A 21,305-nucleotide genomic window follows, 5' to 3' on the forward strand; every position below is an offset into this window, starting at 1 on the left:
CCAAAGAACTTATATGCATACAGTAAACCCTCAATTTTGCAACCTTCATTTCACAGGCTTTGGATTTAATGAACAATATTTCTGGTCCATATGTCACATGGGAAAATAAAAATCCTGTTGAATTTCAAAATGCTTTTAACCACTATTTGCTTATAATTAATAGGTGGGTTTTTTTTCAGTATTAACTCACGGTTATTTTTAACAAATTTTAGCAAAGAGGCCGTAAGTTGGAAAAAACACTGTAGTAATTTCACTGACATGAATATTACATATCTACAATTATAGTCTACATATTTAAATCCAAGAGTCAGTGCTCATAAGAAACGTTCAGAGAATTATTAGCCTATGAGCACACTGCATTGCGAGCAGTAATTGATTCTGTTGCTGTGTGGTGTAACTTTCTGCAGCAGTATTAACCAGTGCAGGTTGTGTGGTAAGCCATGTCCCAGCCATGTGCCTTTGTTTACTTGGAGTGACTCGTGAATGCATGCATTTACTACATCTATTAAGTATAAATTTAAAATTACAGTAATACATATACAAAACTCTGTGAAATTAAACTTTTTATACTTCATTTTACTTACACAAATGTGTCTGTATAAGTAAAAACAGGTAAACGTACTAATTTGTCAATTTTTTAACATACGCATTTGGAAAACCTACTTTATCATATGAAGGACTTTTGGCTTTAAGGGACATACCCTCACCTTGCCTCAATTAGTCTGTTATATTGAGGTTTTTACTATATGCACAGCCCATGGACACAAATAGTGCTGGGGGCGGGGCGGGGCGGGGCTGTGTGGAGGGAAGCTGATGGAGAAAGAACAGTGTTTTTAATAACTGGGACAACTAGATATCCACATGCAAAAGAATGAAGTTGGACCTCTTTCTCTCACCGTACAAAAAAATTAACTTATCTAAGCAGATCAAAGACCAAGATGCAAAAACCTTAACTGAAAAAATCTTAGAAGAAAATATAGGGATAAGTATTTGTGGCCTTCTAAAACCTTCTTAGATATGACACCAAAGCACAAGCAACAAAAGGAAAAAAAACAGTGGACTTCAACAAAATTTAAAACTTTTGTTCTTTAATGACATCAACAAAGGAATACAATGGGAGAAAATATCTGCAAATCATATATCTGTACCATAATTTATTTAACTGCTCCCCTATTCATAGTACTTAGGTTGTTTCAAGTTTGTTTGTTGTTAATTAGGTAGGCATTATTCATCCCATTTTACAAGAAAGACCAAAGTTCAAAATGGAAAAATTAATGAAAATGCTTGCTATTGCTCTGCTACAAAAAGCACCTAAATCCTCATTGGTATAATTTCTAAGCCTTTCCTTTTTCCTTAATATTGGATATTTACCCATCTAACAGAATAGTCTTTAGATTGTTCTGTTGACACCTCTCCCTAGGAATTCTTTCTTTTCTTCTTCTTCTTTTGAGTCCACAGGCAAATAACTCACAAGTTAAGTGACTTGTTCAATGTTACACTATTAGAACGGCCTAAATGTCACCAGGTGAAGACTCCACTTCTTTGTATTAAATTAAAACTGACTCTCTTGAATGCAAGAATTCCTCTCTCTAGGAGAAGAAATGTTGCAAGTCATATTAAGGGACTTGTATCCAGAATACATTACAAACTCTTAAGATTCAACAATAAGAAGACAACCCAATTTTAAAATAAGGACCTGAACAAACATTTTCCTCCAAAAGGAATACAAATAGCCAATGAACACATGAAAAGATGCTTAGCATCATTAGTCATAATGAGATACGATTTTAAACTCCAGGATGATAATGGAAAAGACAACTATTGCCACAGATATGAAGAAATCAGAACCCTCACGTATTTCTGATCAGAATATAAAAATGATGCAGCCACTTTGGAAAACAGTTTGACAGTTCCTTAAAATGTTAAACACAGGATTATCATACAACGCAAAACTGCACTCCTAGGTATATACCCACGAGAAAGAAACTATACTTAAATGTTCACAGAAGCATAATTTATAATATCCAAAATATGGAAACAAACCAAATGTCCACCAACTGACAATAAAATGCAATATATCCATACACTGGAATAATACTTGCCATACAAAGGAATGAAGTATTGATACATAATACAGCATAGATGAGTCTTAAAAATCTTATGCTTAAGTGAAAAAAGAGCATGAATTGTATGATTCCATTTATATGAAATGTCCAGAATAGGAAATCCATAGAGACAAAAAGTTGTTGCCAGGGGCTTCGAGAGATGGGAATGGGGAGTGACTACTAACAGGTAGAGTTTTTTGGGAGGTTGATTAATCTGTTCTAAAATTAGTAATGATGGTTGTACAACTCTATAAATATACTAAAGACCACTGATTGTACCATTTAAAATTAGAGTAAATTGTATGGTGTGTGTGAATTATATCTCAAAAAAGATGTTATTTTTAAAACTAGAAAAAATAACATAAAGCTGAAATGTTTTCTGTTTGTTCTAAAAGTATACTTCCTTTCCTTTATGTTTCTTATGCAACACTAAAAGTTAAAAAAAAATAAAAGACACATGGCTGACTCTTTGCAGACTGGCTCAGGCAAACAAGTTCTAACTCACTGAGCATAAACTCTGCATTAGTCTTCATGTTTTGCTGAAGAAAGAAAAAGATGGTGAGGAGTAGAGGGAGAGGTTAATACTTGATTTTCCCAAAGGCACATACTTTTGATTAGTCTAGCTCTAGTTATTATGAATTTATTCATAGGCCAACATTGGCCCTGTTAGTATCAACAGGATTTTTTTTTAAATTCTAAGGTTCTGGATATTTTCTCATCTAAGTCACTTTAACATCATTTTCTAGGTACCTATTACCTATCATATGCTGTGTCAGTGCTTAAAAGACATTAAGATTTAAAAAGAACCTCATGGGCTAAAGCAAAAACAAAATATTATGAAAGTCAAGCCAAAATCAAATAAGGAGGGGAAAAAAACAGTCCATGTAGAACTCCATACCCAGCAAAAATATATTTCAAAATGGAGGTTTCAGACAAACAAAACAGCAGACCTACATTATAAGAAATGTTCAAAGCCACCCTGGCAGGTTTTGCTCAGTGGTTAGAGCATCGACCCGCAGACTGAAGGGTCCCAGGCTTGATCCTGGGCCGGGGAGGGGAGCAAGTGGAGGCAACCAATCAATGTGTCTCTTTTACAGTGATGTTTCTGTCTCTCGATGCTTCTCTCTCTCTCTCCCCCCCCCCCCCTCTTCCACTGTCTCTGAAAAGTAATGGGAAAAAAAAAATGTTCAAAGCCTTCCTTTGGCCAGAGGAAACTACTACATCAAAGCCTGGATATGCACAAAGGGATGGGAAAGTGAATGAAAAGGTATATGTTAAAGTACATATAAGTGACTTTTCTCATTTTTAAATTTCATGTGTGTATATATATGTGTATATATTATATACACACACATATATAAATATGTATATATGTATGTATATATGTATATATAAATGTATACATGTACATATTTATATACAAATATGTATATATGTATACATGTACATATTTATATACAAATATGTATATATATGTGTATATATGTATATATAAATATGCATAAGTCATAATGTAGAAATAAAACATGACAAGAATAGTACGAAAGAGGAAGAAAATAAAAGTATACTTTTGTAATGTCATATTATACATGAAAGTAGACTGATAAATTGAAGAGGTGTATTTTAAAACAAGGAGAAAAACTTTCTGACCATGAGTTAGGCAAAGGTGTGTTTTTTGGGGGGGGGGGGGACAAAAAGCACAAGTTATAAAAGAAAAAAAGAAAATTTGGATTTCATCAAAATTTAAAACTTTTGCTCTTCAAAATTATTATTAAGGAAAGGAAAGCCACAGACTGAGAAAAAAACATTTGCAAAATGTGACTGACAAGGAGCTTATATATATAGAATATGTACAGAATTCTTACAATTTAGTAAGGCGAACAACCAAATTCATAAAGAATATGAGCAAAACATTTTAAGACACCACAAAAGATACGAAGAGCAAACAGGAATATGGAAATATACTCAACATTATTAGTTGCTAAGGAATTGCAAATAAAACCACAATGATACGCCATTTCTCCTCTACTATAATACCTAAAATCAAAGACTGACAAAAACTGAAGTCTCAGTGAGAATGTGAAGCAACTATAATGCTTAAGTAATAAAAACAAGAGCTGTATCACATGTTCACTGCACCTCTGTTCAGCCATTTGGTTTGAAAACAAACCAAATGTTCAACTGGGTGAATGAATAAGCAAATTAATGGTATATCCATAAATGTAATATTACTCAAACATTAAAAAGGAACAAACCACTTAAACATGCAACATCAATGAGGGGTTGGGGGACAACTCTAATATAATCTAGATGTAGGAAGTATTTATAAAAGTGATCTCAGTGCTAAAGGAATTAAGAGAAATCACTTCTGGATTAGACTAATGAAGGGTGTTAGATGACACCTGAACTATAGTTGGAAACAGGATTGGCTAATTGAGTCAAGGGCATAAACTAAGGTACAGGGGCTTACAATTCCAGGTTTTTAAAACAGTAAGGAGTCTAGAGCCATAGATACAGGGAACAAGCTGATGGCTACCAAGTGGGGTGGGGGGGGCAGGTTGGAGGGATGGGGGAAACATTTTTTTTTTAAATATATCTTTATTGATTTTAGAGAGAGGAAAGGAGAGGGAGAGAGAGACAGAAACATCAATGATGAGAGAGTCATTGATCGGCTGCAGCCCACAACCCGAGCATGTGCCCTGACCGGGAATCGAACCCTGATTGCCTGGATCCTAGGTTGATGCTTAACCGCTGAGCCACGCCCGGCCGGGCGGGGAAAAATTTTTTTAAAAACACATAAAAAAACCTAAAGTATAATTTATCTTATTCACTGTTATCCTGTTAAATTGCTCTACAGCTGACATGGCAGTAATTTCAGAGATCAGTGATTCAGACTTCTTGAGCAAAGGACTTTAAGAAGGTTACACTATTAAAATTTCCAAAGTTTTTATTATCAAAATAAAACTAAGATATAGCAACAGGCCTCCATGGAGTAGTCAAATTAATGATTCTTGAACTATGAAGGGATGTCAGTCCCACCATCAATGTTTCATTCATGAATACCAGTAATTGGGAATTTATCAACCAATAAAACCAACCAACATTCTAAGAATGAAGAATAATAATCTCATTTTAAGTAGCATATGCAGGGGTGAAGGGATTGAGCAAAAAAGAAGAAAAAAACCTCATGGGCACAGACAACAATGTGATGGTTGCGGGGGGAGGTGGTAGAGGGTATGGGGAGATAAATGTCCATGGACAGAGACTTGACTGGTGGTGGTGAACACACAATATAGTCAGTGTACAGATGATGTGTTATAGAACTGTGAATCTGAAACCTATAGAATTTTGTTAACCAGTGTTACCCCAATAAATTCAATAAAAAGGAAAAAAAGTAGCATATGCAGTACGCTGCAACCCTTTTTTTAAAAAGCTGCCTTTGTTCACTGAAGTACTGCTTGTAACAGCAAGTACTAGAAACAATTCAAGTGTCCTTGTAAGGGACTGGTTCAATAAACTAGGAGGCAGCCATCCACACAATGGAATACTATGCAGTTCCAAAATAAAAGAATGAGGAAACTCTTCCTGTACCAACATGGAAAGGTCCCAGAACAACATACTGTAAGGACAAAAAGCAAGTTACAGAAAAGATTATATAATGTGCTGCCTTTTGTATAAAAGAGTAGGGAGGAAAATAAGAACATATATTCATATCTGCTTTTACTTAAACACTGTACTGATATACGAGACAACAACTGAGTGGCATAATAAGGGGCAGGGAGAAAAATCCTATTCACCCACATCAAGTGAATCTTTATCTTCTCCTCCTAAAAAAAAAAAAAAAAAAGAAGAGAAAGAGAAAAAGAGAGAGAGAGAGAAAAAGACAAAGACAAAGAAAAAAATAGAAAGGAATCCAGTTTGTATTGTGATCAGCATATATAAGAAGTAAGGGTAGTTTGGGTGAGTCTAGGGTGGGGAATCTTAAATGCCCAATTCAAGAATTTGATTCTATAAATATGTTTTATAGGAAATTGACACATTCAAAGTGGTACTTTAAGATTAAACCGAATACAAAAACAGGAGGGGCTTGAAGAGTGAAGGGCCAAAGCATGCAGATCCAACAGTAAGTCCATAAACTAGGGAATTCCAAACTAAATCAGAGTGGACTAGAGACCACTGCAAAAGAATCAACAGAACAAGCAATTTATAGGAAGTGGGGAGGGAGAAAAGATAAATATTACTAAAGTTCAGTCACTGGCTGCCTGGGAGAAACTACTACCTCTTAAAACACATGCACACATGCGCAAATCAAAAACTTCTTAAAACATAAACAAGATTAAAAGACAAGCTCATGAAAAATATTTGCTAAAGCCACACAAAAAAAACCCCACAAAGTTAATATCTCTAATACAAAAAAAAAAAAAAAACTTACAAATTAGTAACAAACAAAACCTAAGAAATAAGAACCAAAAGTAGATGAAAATAAATTCAGCATTATTAGATATTAAATAAATGCAATGGATAACTGACAACTCCACTAATAGTGGGTCTAAGGAAATGGGTACTCCCACACTTGGAAAATACAAGTTGATAAAAGCCTTCTGAAGATGAAGTATATCAAAACTACAAATGTGCATACCATTTTTGCCCCAACAATTCTATGCCTGGGAAATCCAACCTAGAGGATATTATGGGACAAATACACACAAAATTGGCAATAGATACATATAGCAAACAAACAAACAAAACTAAGAGTAATAAAATGGGCTTGGCCAAACAAGTTATGATACATCAATACAATGGAATACAAAAAGCCAATAAGAATAATATACTATGAACTACATGGTACAAAATAGCATTGTAGTATGTTCCCATTTATGTAAAATCTTATGCCCCTATGTATATATGCATAGAAAAGTCTAGAAGACTGTTCATCAAAATATCAAGGGTGATCATCTCAAATGGTTAGACTCAAGGGGACCTTAATCTCTTACACTTTTCTATACTAACTGAAAATTTCTATGAGCCTCTATTATCTTTGTAAACAGGCGAAAAATAATGAGCAACATTTGAAAAAAATGACTCCAAGAGAGGTGAAATAATTAATTTAATGTTGGGTAAATTAAGTTTGGAATAAAATATCTCAGTAAAAGTACCCCTATGCAACTGAAAGTGAAGAAACAGAAAAGTGAGTCAGCATGCAGCCCATTAACTATTTTCAGTTCATCTCACTACCATTTTCTTTTCCATTTTATAAAAATTCCAGTTTTTAACCTAAATTTTATTCTCTATTCGACATTCATTTTCCAAATATATTAAGAACACAAGATTCTCCCACAATTTAGATGTGCCCAGTTTAGAAATTTAAGAAACAAAAATCACTGCAAACAAGTAATACTTCTGATTCCAGTTTGATAATTTTGTTTCTAACACCTACTTAAAACTTACAGATATCTATACATATGAAACAAAGCCAACCAAAAACAAAATAACAAAAACATAAGTGATGTTTATACAAAAAGTACACAATAAGAGAAAAAATTAAAATCTTAAATATTGAATGTTAAGCAACATTAACTGTTAACTGGTTTTGAGAAAAAGCTATAATTTTTCAGTTATGAAATAAAAGCTTGAAATTCTGTCTGCTCAGAAAATTATCACAAAAAAACCCAAATCATTTACCTTGATCAGTACACAACAGAGTACAAATATGAACACTAAATCTGAACTTATTCTATACATACCAGAAGTGATTCCCAGCATCCTTGACTCATTCCAGTAAAGAAGCTAGAAGAAGGTTCTTAAATTCTCCCATTATAAATCAAAGTGATTATTTTCCCCATTGTAGAGTATATGTGAACCAAAATAGCAAATAAGTTTAGAAACACAACTGATATCTCTGCAAAGGTTGATTTGAAATAACCCGTGGAGAAAAATGCTATTTCAATTAATTCAAACACTAATAAATACACTTTGGAATTTATCCTCTAGGAGCTTACAATCTAGAAGGAAAAACACAAATGTAGCCAGCCAAGTAATTAGAATATTAAATAGAATTTTTTAAAGCTCCAAAACAAAGAAAAAACAAAGTACTGTAAGAATATAAGAAAAGGAATGAACTTTTTCTAGATGAATGGAGAAAGGTCACAAGATGATGGAGTAGAAATTGAGTTGGGTTTTGTATGCAAAACTGGAAGCAGAGAAGAGGAGAAAAGGGCATTTCAAGCTAAAAGAACAATAAGAGTAAAATTATATAGAAATAAAAGTGCCTTTAAAAATAGAATTCTGATAGAATGGGGCCAGATCATAAAAGGCACTACCTGATGATGCACTAGAAAGCTTAACTTAATTCTATATACTGAAAGTGACACAATCTAATCAAGATTTTAAGAAAATTCTAATAAAGAATAAATTAGGAATAAAAGAATAAATGAATAAGAATGAAAAGAGTAACAAAAGTGTGATAAATAAATAAAAAAAGGACCTGAACTAAAATGCTAAAAATGGAAATGGGATAAATAACTAGTGTTAGAACAAAAATGTGGTAAGGACTGAGTAGATGTAAATGTCAGGTAAGGTTTGGTCAGAAAAAGGGCCAAAGCATAAGGCCATCTTGAAAATGAAAAGAGTGATTAAAGGTATGGTGACTTACAGAGAGTTCACCTAAATTTCCAGCCTGCCTGAGTGTTTCTGCATTTATTTTAGTATCTTATATTTTTGACACTTTTAAAAAGCACTTTAAGAATTCCATTCATCTAAGGATAGTTATGACTTATTTCTATTAAGTACATATTAAATCAGTAGCATTTTATGAGTTTTAGGGAGTTTTAAAAAAAAAAAAAATTCTGGAATGTCTTCATTTTGTGTATTTTAGAACACTAGTTTTTAGGACAAAACACTAAATAATGCATGACAGAGGCACCCCATATCATATACAAGTGAATACTAATAAATTTACTTATTTACATCTAGGGTCCACCCATCTTTAGATTCTCAGGGTCTTAATATTTTTCCATAATGGAGACTCTGTTGCTTCTTGGTGAAAGAGAACTTCCACAGGTTCAGAGAGAGAACCAATTATATATAACAATTTATTGTATTAACTGTACCTGATATGACTTGACTTCAGATCAAGATATCTTATTGCAAAGCAACCCTCAATAACTAAGAGTAATTAATGTCTTTAAGAAATGTTTTTAGCTTCATACTCATAAAAGCCATGAATTAGTACAGACAAAATGAGCTGAAAGAATCTTTAGAAGAATTTGGTTTTCTAAACTCTCAAAATGCTGCAATGATGGCCAGAAAAACAGAAATCAATACATAAATATCCAAATGGGTTGAATTTTAGCAAAACAAATTATTATGTGAGGTGGTCAGTTCCCTTGAATGCTAGATGAGGTCCACTAGATACAACACAGTATCAAAAGCATGTATTTTAGAATCAGTCAGCACTTAACTTTTTAGAGTTTCCATTTCCCAATTTATCAATAGAAATGTTTCCAACTACCACATGGGTTTTGGGTCTGAAAGTATGTTAAGTATTTATCAATGCTTAGCACAGAGTAAAACCCAACTTAATACCATTTCCTTCCTTTCCTAAACAGCCCCTCTCTTCAGTACACCCTCACATTACAGAGCTGATCAGCAAAATTATGTGACTTCCTACTTCCCAACACTCAAGTAGCAAGAAAAATATAGTAAACTGGTTATGTAGGGGTGGGGAAGTAAAGCTGAGAAGGGACTGATTAAAACAAAAGTATGAGGGTGATTAAAGACGGCAGCGGACTGAATGGAAGCTACACTGACACGCTCCCAGGACCAAACTGAAATTACAACTAAAATATAGAAAAACCATCCTGAATAACCAGCAGAAACTGAAGACGAGCTGGAGAGCACCTTCATAACCAAGGAGGAAAAGTGGAGGCCACACAGAGACTGGTAGGAAGTGCACAGGAGCCAGAGGGCTTACTGGGCTCCCACAGGCAGCATCTGGAGGTCCAGAGGGATATCTCAGCTGTGGGGGGTTTCCATTGAGGAATCTGGGGCCTAAACCCCAGGCTGGGCTTCCCAGCCAAGAGCACCAGAACTGAGAAAGGTGCCCACATAACATCTGGCTGTGAAAAGCAGCCGGGTGTCTGTCTGCCAAGGAGAGATGGCTGGAAATGCAGGGACCCTCTTAAAGGGCCAACACACAAAGTTCCATATGCAGCCACTCACCTTGGGCTTCAGCAGAGGGCGGGGCAGAGTGGACTGGAGCTGTGTGAGGAGAATCTAGGGTTGTGGGCTCTGGAAATAGAGCTCAGAGGGACCGCTTTGAGTTCCTGTGCCAAGTCATTCCCCCGTATTGCAGAGGCAGACATATACCTTCCAAGCAGTGTTTGCCTAAGGGGGAAGCAACTGCTCCACCCTGCTGGAAAACCTCTCACCCTACCCCATGGAGTTGCTACAGCCTGAGGCTCATTAAGAGAATCAGATTAATCAACCAGCAGGCAGACTTCAGAGTGCTTTGAGTCTTTGCCTGATCTGCTTCTGCACTTGAACCTTGGAAAAGCAGACTTTGGTGTGCATCTTGGTCTTGTGCAAATGCACTGAAGCCTCAGCGGAGGGAACCTCAAGTCCTGGGTTGTTGATAGCTCCAAACACGATACTCAAGACCAGTCACAAGCAGTACCTGACACTGGCCTGCACCAGAGACCTTCCAAAAAGACTGAGAATCCTAGCAGACCTACATAATACATAGAAACAAACCCAAACAGGCAGCCAAAATGGGGAGACAAAAAAGTCCCAAATGAAAGTACAAGAGAAGTCTCCAGAGAAAGAGCTAACTGAAATGGAGATAAGCAATCTATCAGATATAGAGTTCAGAATACTGATTGTAAGGATCAACTGCATCCTTGCAAAAGATATGGAAACTAAGAAGGAAATTAAGAATGACATAGCAGAAATAAAGAATGCATTGGAAGGAATAAACAGCAGATTAGAGGAAGCTGAGGATCAGATCCGTGAATTAGAAGACAGGGTAGAAAAAAAAAAAAAATCACTCAATCAGAGATCCAAAAAGAAAAAGCAATTAAAAAACAGGAGGACAATCTAAGGGAGCTGTGGGATAACAAGCAACATAACAATATTTGCATCACAGAAGTGTCTGAGGAGGTCAAAAATAAGCAAGGGGTAGAGAACCTGTTTGAGGAAATAATGGCAGAAAACTTCCCTAACCTGGTCAAGGAAAAAGTCACACAAGTTCAGGAGGCACAGACAGTCAGTCTCAAGCAAGAAGAATCCAAAGAGGCCCACGCCCAGACACATCATAATTAAAATGCAAAAAATTAAAGACAGAAAGAATCTTAAAGGTAGCAAGAGAAGAAAAGCAATCTGTTACCTACAAAGGAGCTCCCATAAGGCTGTATGTCAGCTGACTTATCAGAAACTCTACAGGCCAGAAGGGAATGGCATGAAGTATTCAAGGTAATGCAAAACAAGGATTAGAAGCCAAGACTACTCTATCCTGCGAGGCTATCATTCAGAACAGATGGTGAAATAAAGAGCTTCCCAGACAAAAAAAGACTAAAGGAGTTTATCACCACCAAACCAGCATTTCAGGAAATGTTAAAGGGACTGCTGTAATTAGAACAAAAAATGTTAAAGGAACTGCTGTAAAAAAAAGGAGAGAAACATAAGCATAAAGAATTAAAATGGCAATAAGTAAGGACCTATCAATAATAATGTTAAGGGCTTTAAGGGAGAGATCAACAGCAATACAGTCATAGTCAAGGATTTGAACAGCCCACTAACTTCACTGAATAGATCTTCCAGACAAAAAGTCAACACAGAAACAGTGACTAAATGGTACACTAGATCAGATGGATTTGGGGTGGAATATTTCACCCCAAAGCTGCAGAATATATATTCCTCTCAAGTGCACATGGTCATTCTCAAAGATAGACCACATGTTAGGACACAAAACAGGTCTCTACAAGTTCAAGAAGATTGATATCATATGAAGCATCTCAGATCACAAGGGCATGAAATCAGAAATCAATTACAGTAAAAACACTCAAAAACATTCAAACACATGTAGGCTACACAGCATGTTATTAAACAGTGAATGGGTTACCAATAAGATCAAGAAAGAAATCAAAAACTTCCTGGAAACAAATGAAAATGTACACACAACCACCCAAAATCTATGGGACACAGCAAAAGCAGTCCTGAGAGGGAAGTTCATAGTGCTGCAGGCTGACCTCAAAAAGCAAGGAAAATTTTTAGTAAACTAACCCTTCAACTCAAAGAATCAGAAAGCTCCCCTGTGAAGCTGTCCAGACCAGGGCTTTTGTTTGCTGGGAGTTGTTTTATTACTGCTTGAATTTCATCAGTTATTAGCCTACTCAGGTTATCTGATTCTTCCTGATTCAGTTTTACATGATCTCACTCATATGTGGAATCTAATAAACAAAATAGACTAAGGAACAAAATAGATCCAGAGACACAGAAGCATGGAACAGACTGATGAATCTCAGTGGGAAGGAGGGGGGGGAGGAGGTGGGAAGAGATTAATCAATGAACTTATATACATATACCATGGACATAGATGATAGTGTGGTGAAGGCATGGGGTGGGGGGGCGATGCGGGTTGGAGGGGATCAATGGGGGAAAAAAGGTGGGATATCTGTAATACTTTCAACAGTAACGATAAATTTTTTAAAAAAGCATGAGCAGAGGACTGAAGAGTCAAATAAAGGCAAAGAGCAGGTTAGAACGTAGATGTCAATAAAATGGAAAGGATTTATTCTAGGAACTAACACCAAGAAAAATATCAATACCATAGTTTCAATACTAATATTCTGAATGTGTATGCATTTCCTTAAAAATATTTACATTGGCAATTTATTAATATATAAGATCCATGTGGGCTGGAAAAAGATCCAATGCTTATTTCCTGCAGCATAACACTCGGTCTATATTAAATACTTATGTAATCCAGGCCCACATTAATATTTCATATGCTTGGTAAACTCCATCATCCCTTCATTTACCCATTCAACAATTATTGAGTCTACTTGTGTCAGACACTATGGTTACCACTAGGATTACAATGGTGGTCAAGCCCAGGCTGGTGTGGCTCAGTGGTTGAGCATGGACCTAGGATCCAGGAGATAACGGTTCGATTCCCGGTAAGGGCACATGCCCGGGTTTCAGGCTGCAGCCGATCAATGACTCTCTCATCATTGATGTTTCTGTTTCTGTTTCTGTCTCTCTCTCCCTTTCCCTTCCTCTCTCTGAAGTCAATAAAAGTATATTAAAAAAAAAAAAAAAATGGTGGTCAAGACAATCTAATTGCCTTCATGGAGCTCCCAATCCAGTAATCTATTATTTAAACAATATGGGCCATCCACCACAATTACTAAATTCTAAAAGTAAATAAAACTTTTTGTATTAACCTGGGCAAGTGAGTTCAATTAATTGTTTCTAAACAGTAATTAATACGTTTGCTATATTTAAAAATCTTAAGTTTTTCAATCAACCATTTTAGCTATCAACCATATAAATTCTGGGCCCCATATTTTAAGCAGGACATTCGACAAAATAGATATAATGTGGAAAATCTAAAAACTGTACTTTATGAAAAATGTGGTTTTGGGTCAAGAAAAGAAAAGACTCAGAACTGACATGGCAACTGTCTTTACATTTTAAAGAGGTAGCATACAGGTTTGCTCTTTATCATTTCAAAGGGTTAAACTTGAAGCAATGGGTAGAACTGAAACGGAGCTGGATTTCTGTTTCAATATGAAGAATCTTAACAAGTCAAGCTATTCAACAGCATCTTAGCTGCATCAGATTTCTGTAATAGTCTACACTATTTCTATACATAAATTTTCCTTTAATTCTTGAAATGAAAACAACAGAAAAACCCCACAAGTATTTCCCTGTTACAGTTTAGGAAACTGGGTCTCCAAGGGTCTTGCTAAGACCCTGGACAAACCAAGACTAGAACTTGAGTCCTAGATCTAATGAAACAGGCTCTCTTCAAAGCAACATCTTCCCACCTCTAGATGTATTCAGGACACAACAAATGGCCAGCTGTCAGGAATGTTGGCCTGGATGGTCTAAAGCTTAATCCAAATGCAATCTTTTAAAATACTAGTGGTCAATACAAACACCATGAAAATATTTAATAAATGGTCCTCTAGATCACAAGCTTCAGGAAGGCAAGGGCCTTGTCTTTCTTTTTTTTAATCCTCACCCAAGGATATTTTTTCCATTGATTTTCAGAAAGAGAGAGAGGGACAGAAAGAGGGAGAGAGAAATAACACTGTGAGAGAGATACATCAATTGGTTGCCTCCCACACATGCCCTGACTGGGGCAGAGCCTGCAACCAGGTACATGCCCTTGGCCAGAATCGGACCCAGGACCATTCAGTCCACAGGCCAACGCTCTAACCACTGAGCAAAACCGGCCAGGGCCCTTGTCCTTCTCCATTGCTGTATCCCAGTCCCTAGGACAGTATCTGGCATATAACATATGCTCAGTAAATATGCTAAATATGAATAATCCTAATCACACATACCACTACTACATAATATAAACAAAACGTATAGTACTATTAGATAATTAAGGACCTTGTTAAAGTATCCAGCAACTAAAAAGCCTGACAAAAACAAAGTCCATTCTTAATATTGCATCATAAACTTAAAATCATGATCTAAAGTCCTGAAATTTAACCTAATCAGTTTTCAAAAACAAATTCAATTAAAAAAAAAAAGCAAACCTTTTGGCAAACCTAAAACATCTTAACTAAAAGTAAAATATATGATCTTACAAGATGTAAACAATAAATTTAATGAAATGACTTTACAGTGTTGACAGTCTTTGCTTAAACTTTAAAGCATCAATCAACTAGAATTTTGAGTGTGCCTGAACACTATAAGAATGAAGAGATGTATGCAGCTGTTTTGGTTTAAAGACAAATTCACACCTGTATCTCTACTCACATCACATCTTTACAAACATTTACTAGGCTGACACTTCAAAAATATCCGCTAATTTTACAGGTGCATATACTATACGGAGAGTCAAAATAACTCGTACATAGAGGTTCTCAGCATCGGTTTGGCATCACTGAAAAAAAATTAAGACCAATAGGAAAATCCCAATCAATGCAAATGTCATTTTGAAAAATCCTGAATTATGAGGCTTGGAATTTCCAGGTATATTAAAGAATATAAGAGCATGCAAAACACTCAAAAGTTCTTTTTAATTCACTGTGCTTAACAGGTAAGTATATATCAATGCTCACATTTCTTTTGGAGAAACACAAGCAAGGCATAACAGCTATATGAAAGGCTTACTCCAATTTCGCTACATTAAATTATACCTTTTAAAGATTTGTTAACAAAGATCCTGATATTTAAAGGTCTATTTAACTTTAAAGTAAGTGTAAATAATAACTTAAAATAATAGTTAATAGCCTAAGAATGTACTAAATCATTCACTTGGTTACACTGGACTAATCAACTAGATTACATTTACATATTATTAGCAACTGGGTGTCATCACAAACCAACAATGTTGTCATTTTTCTACTTTTTTAAATTATGACTTTGAAAGACTTCGTAAGAAACTATTCCACACAAAAATATCGCAAAGATTATCTTCGTATCTTCAGAATTTAGAACTATAAGCTTTTTTCACATATTAAGAGCATAAAAGTCACGAAAAGGCTGCTTTCCCATCGTTGACACATTTCCAATCTATATCTAACATCAAAACATGATTCAAATTCTCCTTTATAATATTTAACCCCTAAACTGCAGTCCATTCCTAAATCTCCAACAATGAAACCTCTTTAGAGAGTTTTCAAAAAAAATTATGACAAATTAACCAAGCTCTAGGTTTACCCAAATTAATTGTGCTGGAAAAACAGAGAGCACTTGAGAGAAATCTGTTCGTATATTAATGCAGTAAGTTTAAAACTTTGAACTCTTCCTTAGAAACCTTCCCTTACCAGAGAGGAGAAAAGCTCTGTTGGACCTGTTGCTCTGTCCCTCCAAACCCCTAAAAGGTGTCATGGGCGCCAAAACGCCTTCTGATACTTGAAGCGCGTCCCAAGTTGGGTTTTCTAGTCTCAGGTGGTTCTAAAGAGCCCAATTACCACTTTCTCTGCCTCCGGGGATCTGGCCAGCCCAGCCCAAGACAAACTCACAGAACAGCCGACTCACCTGATCACGGGGCTGTAAGGGCTCCGGGAGCGACGCCAGCTGCTACTACTGTAAGGACTGGGAGACACGTCGCCGCCCCGCTCGTACGAGCTGTGGCGGCTGTAGCTGGGAGAGCGGCGGCGGCTGTAAGGGCTCGGGGAGCGCGGCAGTCGCCGCGAATAGGGGCTGCTGCCACCTCCTGCCGGGCTGGGGGACTTACGGCTCCTTAGGCTCTGCGAGGCCCTGTGAGACACCGGGCTGTCGTCCCGGCCTCCCAGGGGGCTCAGGGACCGCTGCCTTCGCCTGTAGGCCTTAGGCTCGGTCTTGTCCTCCCGGTAGGCCTTGGGCGGCTCCTTGTAGGCCGAAGGAGGTTCCTTGGACGACTTAGTCCGGCTCCGGCGAGCCTTCAGGTCTCGGTCCTTGCGGCTACTACTGCTGCTAGACGTGGCCGACGCGCTTTTCCGGCGGCCGCCACTGCTGCTGCTGCTGCCACTCTTGGTTGCCTCGGCCCGCTCCTCGCCACTGTGGCTGTGGCGGCTACGGGACTTAGAGGCCTCGCTGCTACCTCGCTGCCCATCCCGCCGCCGGTGCTCGCGGTGGCGCTCCTTGCTGCGGCCGCTACTGCGGCGGCGGTCCCGGCGAGGCCTGCGCCCCGACCCCTCCCCGCGCCTCTGGGTGCCGGAGGAGGAGGCCGGACTCCCACCGCTGCCCCCCGTTCCCCCGGCAGCCGTCGCCGCCGTTGCCGCGCTGCCCCCCCCCAGCAGCAGCCCCTGCTCGGACTGGGAGCTCACATCCTCGTATTCCACCAGCGGGGTCACACCCCCGCCGCTACTAGCACCGCCACCGCCGTCCTGCTGCGGCTGGGGCAGCGAGAAGACCCGACGCTTCTCCGCCTCCTGCCCGGCGCGGGGCCCGCGGCGCCGCTTCTGCCGCCCTCCTGGGCGCCTCTTGCCTCTCGCCAGCCGCTTGACCTCCAGAGGGGGGCCTGGGCTGAAGCAAGAGGAGGAGGCCGCAGCGGCGGCGGCGGCTGCGGCGGCGGCGGCCGTGCCGGGAGCAGCCAGGAAGAGCAGAGGCGGCGGGGGCGGCGGCGGTTGCAGGAGCTGCGGCTGCAGGAGCGGCAACAGCAGCGGCGGCTGCTGAGGGGACAGGAATCGCCTCCGCTTGCGGCGTTCCTCCAACTTCTTCTCCGCCCAGCTCAGGCCTCCGCCTCCCCCCAGCGCCGTGTCCGAGCTGCTCGGCATCGCCTAGAGCTCGCTGCGGAGCGCGGTGCGGGTGCGGCCTCCTCCCGGGTCAGATCCTGGCCATCTCTCCCGCCGGAAACGGGCCAGCGGAGACGGCGGAGGGACTCGGAGCACCAGGGCGGTCCGGAAGAGACGCCACGATAATCCGGGTCGGGACTCAGGTCCCTGGGTTCCAGGTCACAGCGGGGTACGCAGCGGCCTCCAGGCCTGAAGAAGCAGGAATCCGGGCGGCAAAGGTCCTGATCGTGCTAGTCGTCCTATCCTTAGCAGCAAAAACACCAGATGCACTGGGCGCTGACCTGCGGGGGAGTCCGGAGTCCTCCAAGTGCCCCCGGGGGTTGGGGAGCGGCCTTGGCCGAGCTCAGCTCTAGCAGCGCAACGCGGAAGTACCACCTTCGTCGCTGCTTCACTCCATCGCGCCCTGACGTAGGGTGCGAGTTCAGGGGAGGGGAGTGGGCGAGACAACAACACGCCTCCGCCGCCGCCTCCTCCTCAGCGTCGACGTCGTTTTCCAGGGGTGGTGGCGACACACGGCGGGCGCCCCGGAAATAGCTGTCTTGACAACTCCCGGCCTAGCGTCTCGCGCACTTCGCGGCCCGCAGGGACTGGCGGCGTGGCGAGGCGGAGGCGACCGGTCTGCGGCTCCCGGTTGGGGCCTGCGAGTGTGCTTAGCTGGGCAGGGGGCTGTTTCCGGGGAGATGGGGGCGGGGAAAGCGTTTCTGAGTCTGTGGCGGCGGGTTTGAGCCCTGACTTCTTCCTTCACCGGCTAGAGCAGAGGTGGCGAAGCGGCCCCTTTTCTCCGCACCCCCCCGTCCCACGAGGAGGCTCCTGGTGTGCGCAGGCGACCCCGACTCGCTCCTCCCCTTCCCTCTCCGCTCCTCTTCAGGAGGAGGGAGGGCAACGAGACTTGCTGGCTGGGCCCTAACCTTCACAACCCCTCCTCCACGCCTCGCTCTTTCGGCCTTTTCCCGGGGTCCTGACGCCAAGCCGGGAGCGCGCACGCAAGCCACGCTCCGAGAAGGCGGAAGGTGAATGGTGTTGGGGCAAAGGAGGCGGGAACGAAGTTGCCTCCCACCAGCGTGCTCGCTCCCGCTAGAGACGGGTGTTCTGACCGGAAGTAGTGTAACGTAGAAATCGTCACTTCCTGTGGAGGTGGGACTACTGTGGAGGAGGGTTAAAGGAAAGAGGCTTGGTGCGCCGCCCACTGCTGTCGCTTGAGACTTGCAGCGATAGCTTGCTCGCTATGCTCGCGTACGGCCTGCGCGCAATGCCGGCTCTGATTCTCCGCGGGCGCCTTATCACCTTCCTGTTGAAAGGTCGCGGCGATAGACAAGAATCTGGAGACTTCGACAGGAATAATGCCGTTAATGGGCCTTTGGTCTCGGTAGTTACCCATCATCTACCCTCAGCCAGCCGCAGGATTGGAACGGCTGAAAGCAGAAGAGCAGCACTCTGCCAAAGAGAGCGAAGGTGGCGTTAGCTTAAATTGTCTCACTTCCACGCAAGTTCGAGGCCCCATCTAACCTAAAAACACACTTGGAAATCACTGTGTCGAACTTTGATAACACTGAAATTTACTTTTTAAAAATGCCTTAAACTAATTCGGAGAATAAGTGAAACGTCAAAAGGGACTACTGAAAAATATCAGAATTATTACCAGCGACCTTAAAGTCAAAACATCTTGCTAAAATGAGGGCTGCCCTCTTAGCACTTCACCCACTTTCTCCTTAATATCTAAATCTGTGGGGCTCTCAAAAGTAACCATTCAGGAACCTCACATCTCATTTCTTGTCTTACCAGACTTGCCTTTTATTTATAGATTGGACACTTACGATAATTAGTTTAAAATCTAAATGGCACTGGGTTTTATATGGCTCTTTGAAAAGCTAAGCAGTACATTCACAAATGGCTACATGTAGTCACCATTTGCAGATTTATTTATTCAGACCATTAGTTGGTTCTTAGTTCCTAAACATCTGGTATCTATCCATCATTCATACTTTAGTGTAAATAATTTTAATTGGCTTTACATCCACTAACACTATGTCAAACTGGAGTGATCTAAGCTAAGACCAGACTTAAATGAAAGAATGAATACAAAGGGTGTTTGTTGCTGGGGGAAAAAAAAGTAAGTTTTTTGCTTTATCTAACAGGTCATATCAGCTATTCTTAAAAATGTGCTCTGAAATTAAAACCTTTTCAATGGATGGCATAGTCAAGACTTTTCATAATAATAATGTTATGATTTGTCTTTTTTCCTCTCATTCTTTCACAAATGTATAATGGAGTTTTCCAGAGAGAATATGACATGATATGACATCATTCTAATGCCTAATGGAATGTGTGCTTGTGTTCACATGTTTTCTAGAATGTTCTAGGTATTAGGTTTCTGAAGTATGTAAACATTTAGAATATCTGCATAATGCAATGAACCAATATTTTCCAAAGTACTAATGGATATTACAAAAACATGAGTAAAAGATTCATTCAAAATACAAGAAGACTGACGGGTTCTAATGTAACAGCACAAAAAGTTCATTGATATGATTTCAGTGTCCACTTTACAACTAACCTTTAAGAAACTACTGTGGAGTATTGGTGTAGTGTCAAAGAGTAAACATAATTACCTTGAATGGTTATTAAATCCCCCCCCCTTTCCAAAAACATACTGTGTTTAAGTTCTTTTTTTTTCAGCCCTTTATTCTCCATCATAAGGAAGAATACTAAGCATATTATACTGAAATAATGGAACTTTTCAATTCAGTGATAAAAACAAGTTGTGGCTAGCATTTACTCAACACTGTATGTCAGTCTCTGTGCTAGGTGCTTTATATCTATTTTCTCATTTAATCCTCTCAACAGTGCCTACAAGCAAGGTGACCATAGTCCTGGGTGGTCCTGGTTTCTGCCTCTTGTTTAACCATAATTAATAGTATCCCCTTTCCAGTACATAGGTTTCCAAGTTTGGATATAAATTATCTGATCATCCTGCCTATAAAAATTATTACCCCTATTTACAAATGAGAAAACTGAGGCATAGAGTGTCTTGCCCAAAGTACACTGCCAGTAAAAGTGGATCTGGGATCCTAAAACAAATCTATCTGTCTAGCTTGGTAGTCCAGTCTTTTAAGAATTACAAGATGTTTAACAGTGATAACAGTGCTCCTGAAATTTATGTTGAACCCAACTATAAGAAATATTCCACAATTTAAAAAAATGAAAATTTATGATAAAATTTTAAAGTCCATTTTGCTAGTAAAACTGAAGTGATAGATGTCCCTCTCCCACACTCATCTTTGACACAGTCAGAGGCTCACACTTGCTATCAACCCTTTGCAGAAGAGCAATGTGGGGGGCTTAGGGGGCTTCTTACTGGCTCAATGAAGATGAAGGATACTTAGTTTTTATTTTTCAATTACAATTGCCATTCAATATTATTTTATATTAGTTTCAGGTATACAGCATAGTGGTTAGACAATTATATAATTTATGAAGTGATCTCCCTAGTAATTCTATTACCCATCTGGCACCGTACATAGTTATTATGTACTTCAGATCCCTGTGACCACCAATTTGTATTACCAATTTTGTAACTACCAATTTGTATTTCTTAATCCCTTCACCTTTTTCACCCAGCCCTGCTCCCCCCCCCCCCCAATCTGGCAACCCTCAGTTTGTTCTCTGTATCTATGAGTCTTTGTGGGTTTTTTGTTCTTCTATTTTGTTCTTAAGATTTTGTTCTTTAGATTCCATTTTGTTT

The 21,305-nt window shown here is 39.6% G+C and overlaps 1 protein-coding gene across 2 annotated transcripts in view; it reads right to left on the reverse strand.

Moving 5' to 3' along the window:
- The window catches only part of CDK13 (cyclin dependent kinase 13), a 125,290-nt gene extending 107,161 nt beyond the window's left edge, over positions 1–18,129 (reverse strand). For both annotated transcript variants that reach the window (XM_087821078.1, XM_087821077.1), the window contains exon 1: positions 16,326–18,129. In XM_087821078.1, the coding sequence (XP_087677204.1) occupies positions 16,326–17,545 (1,220 nt within the window). In that variant the 5' untranslated portion in view covers positions 17,546–18,129. The remainder of the gene's footprint in view (positions 1–16,325) is intronic.
- Between the last annotated feature and the right edge of the window lie 3,176 nt (positions 18,130–21,305).

Source organism: Miniopterus natalensis, chromosome 10, assembly GCF_054644295.1.
Source record: "Miniopterus natalensis isolate mMinNat1 chromosome 10, mMinNat1.hap1, whole genome shotgun sequence".
Lineage (NCBI taxonomy): Eukaryota > Metazoa > Chordata > Mammalia > Chiroptera > Miniopteridae > Miniopterus > Miniopterus natalensis.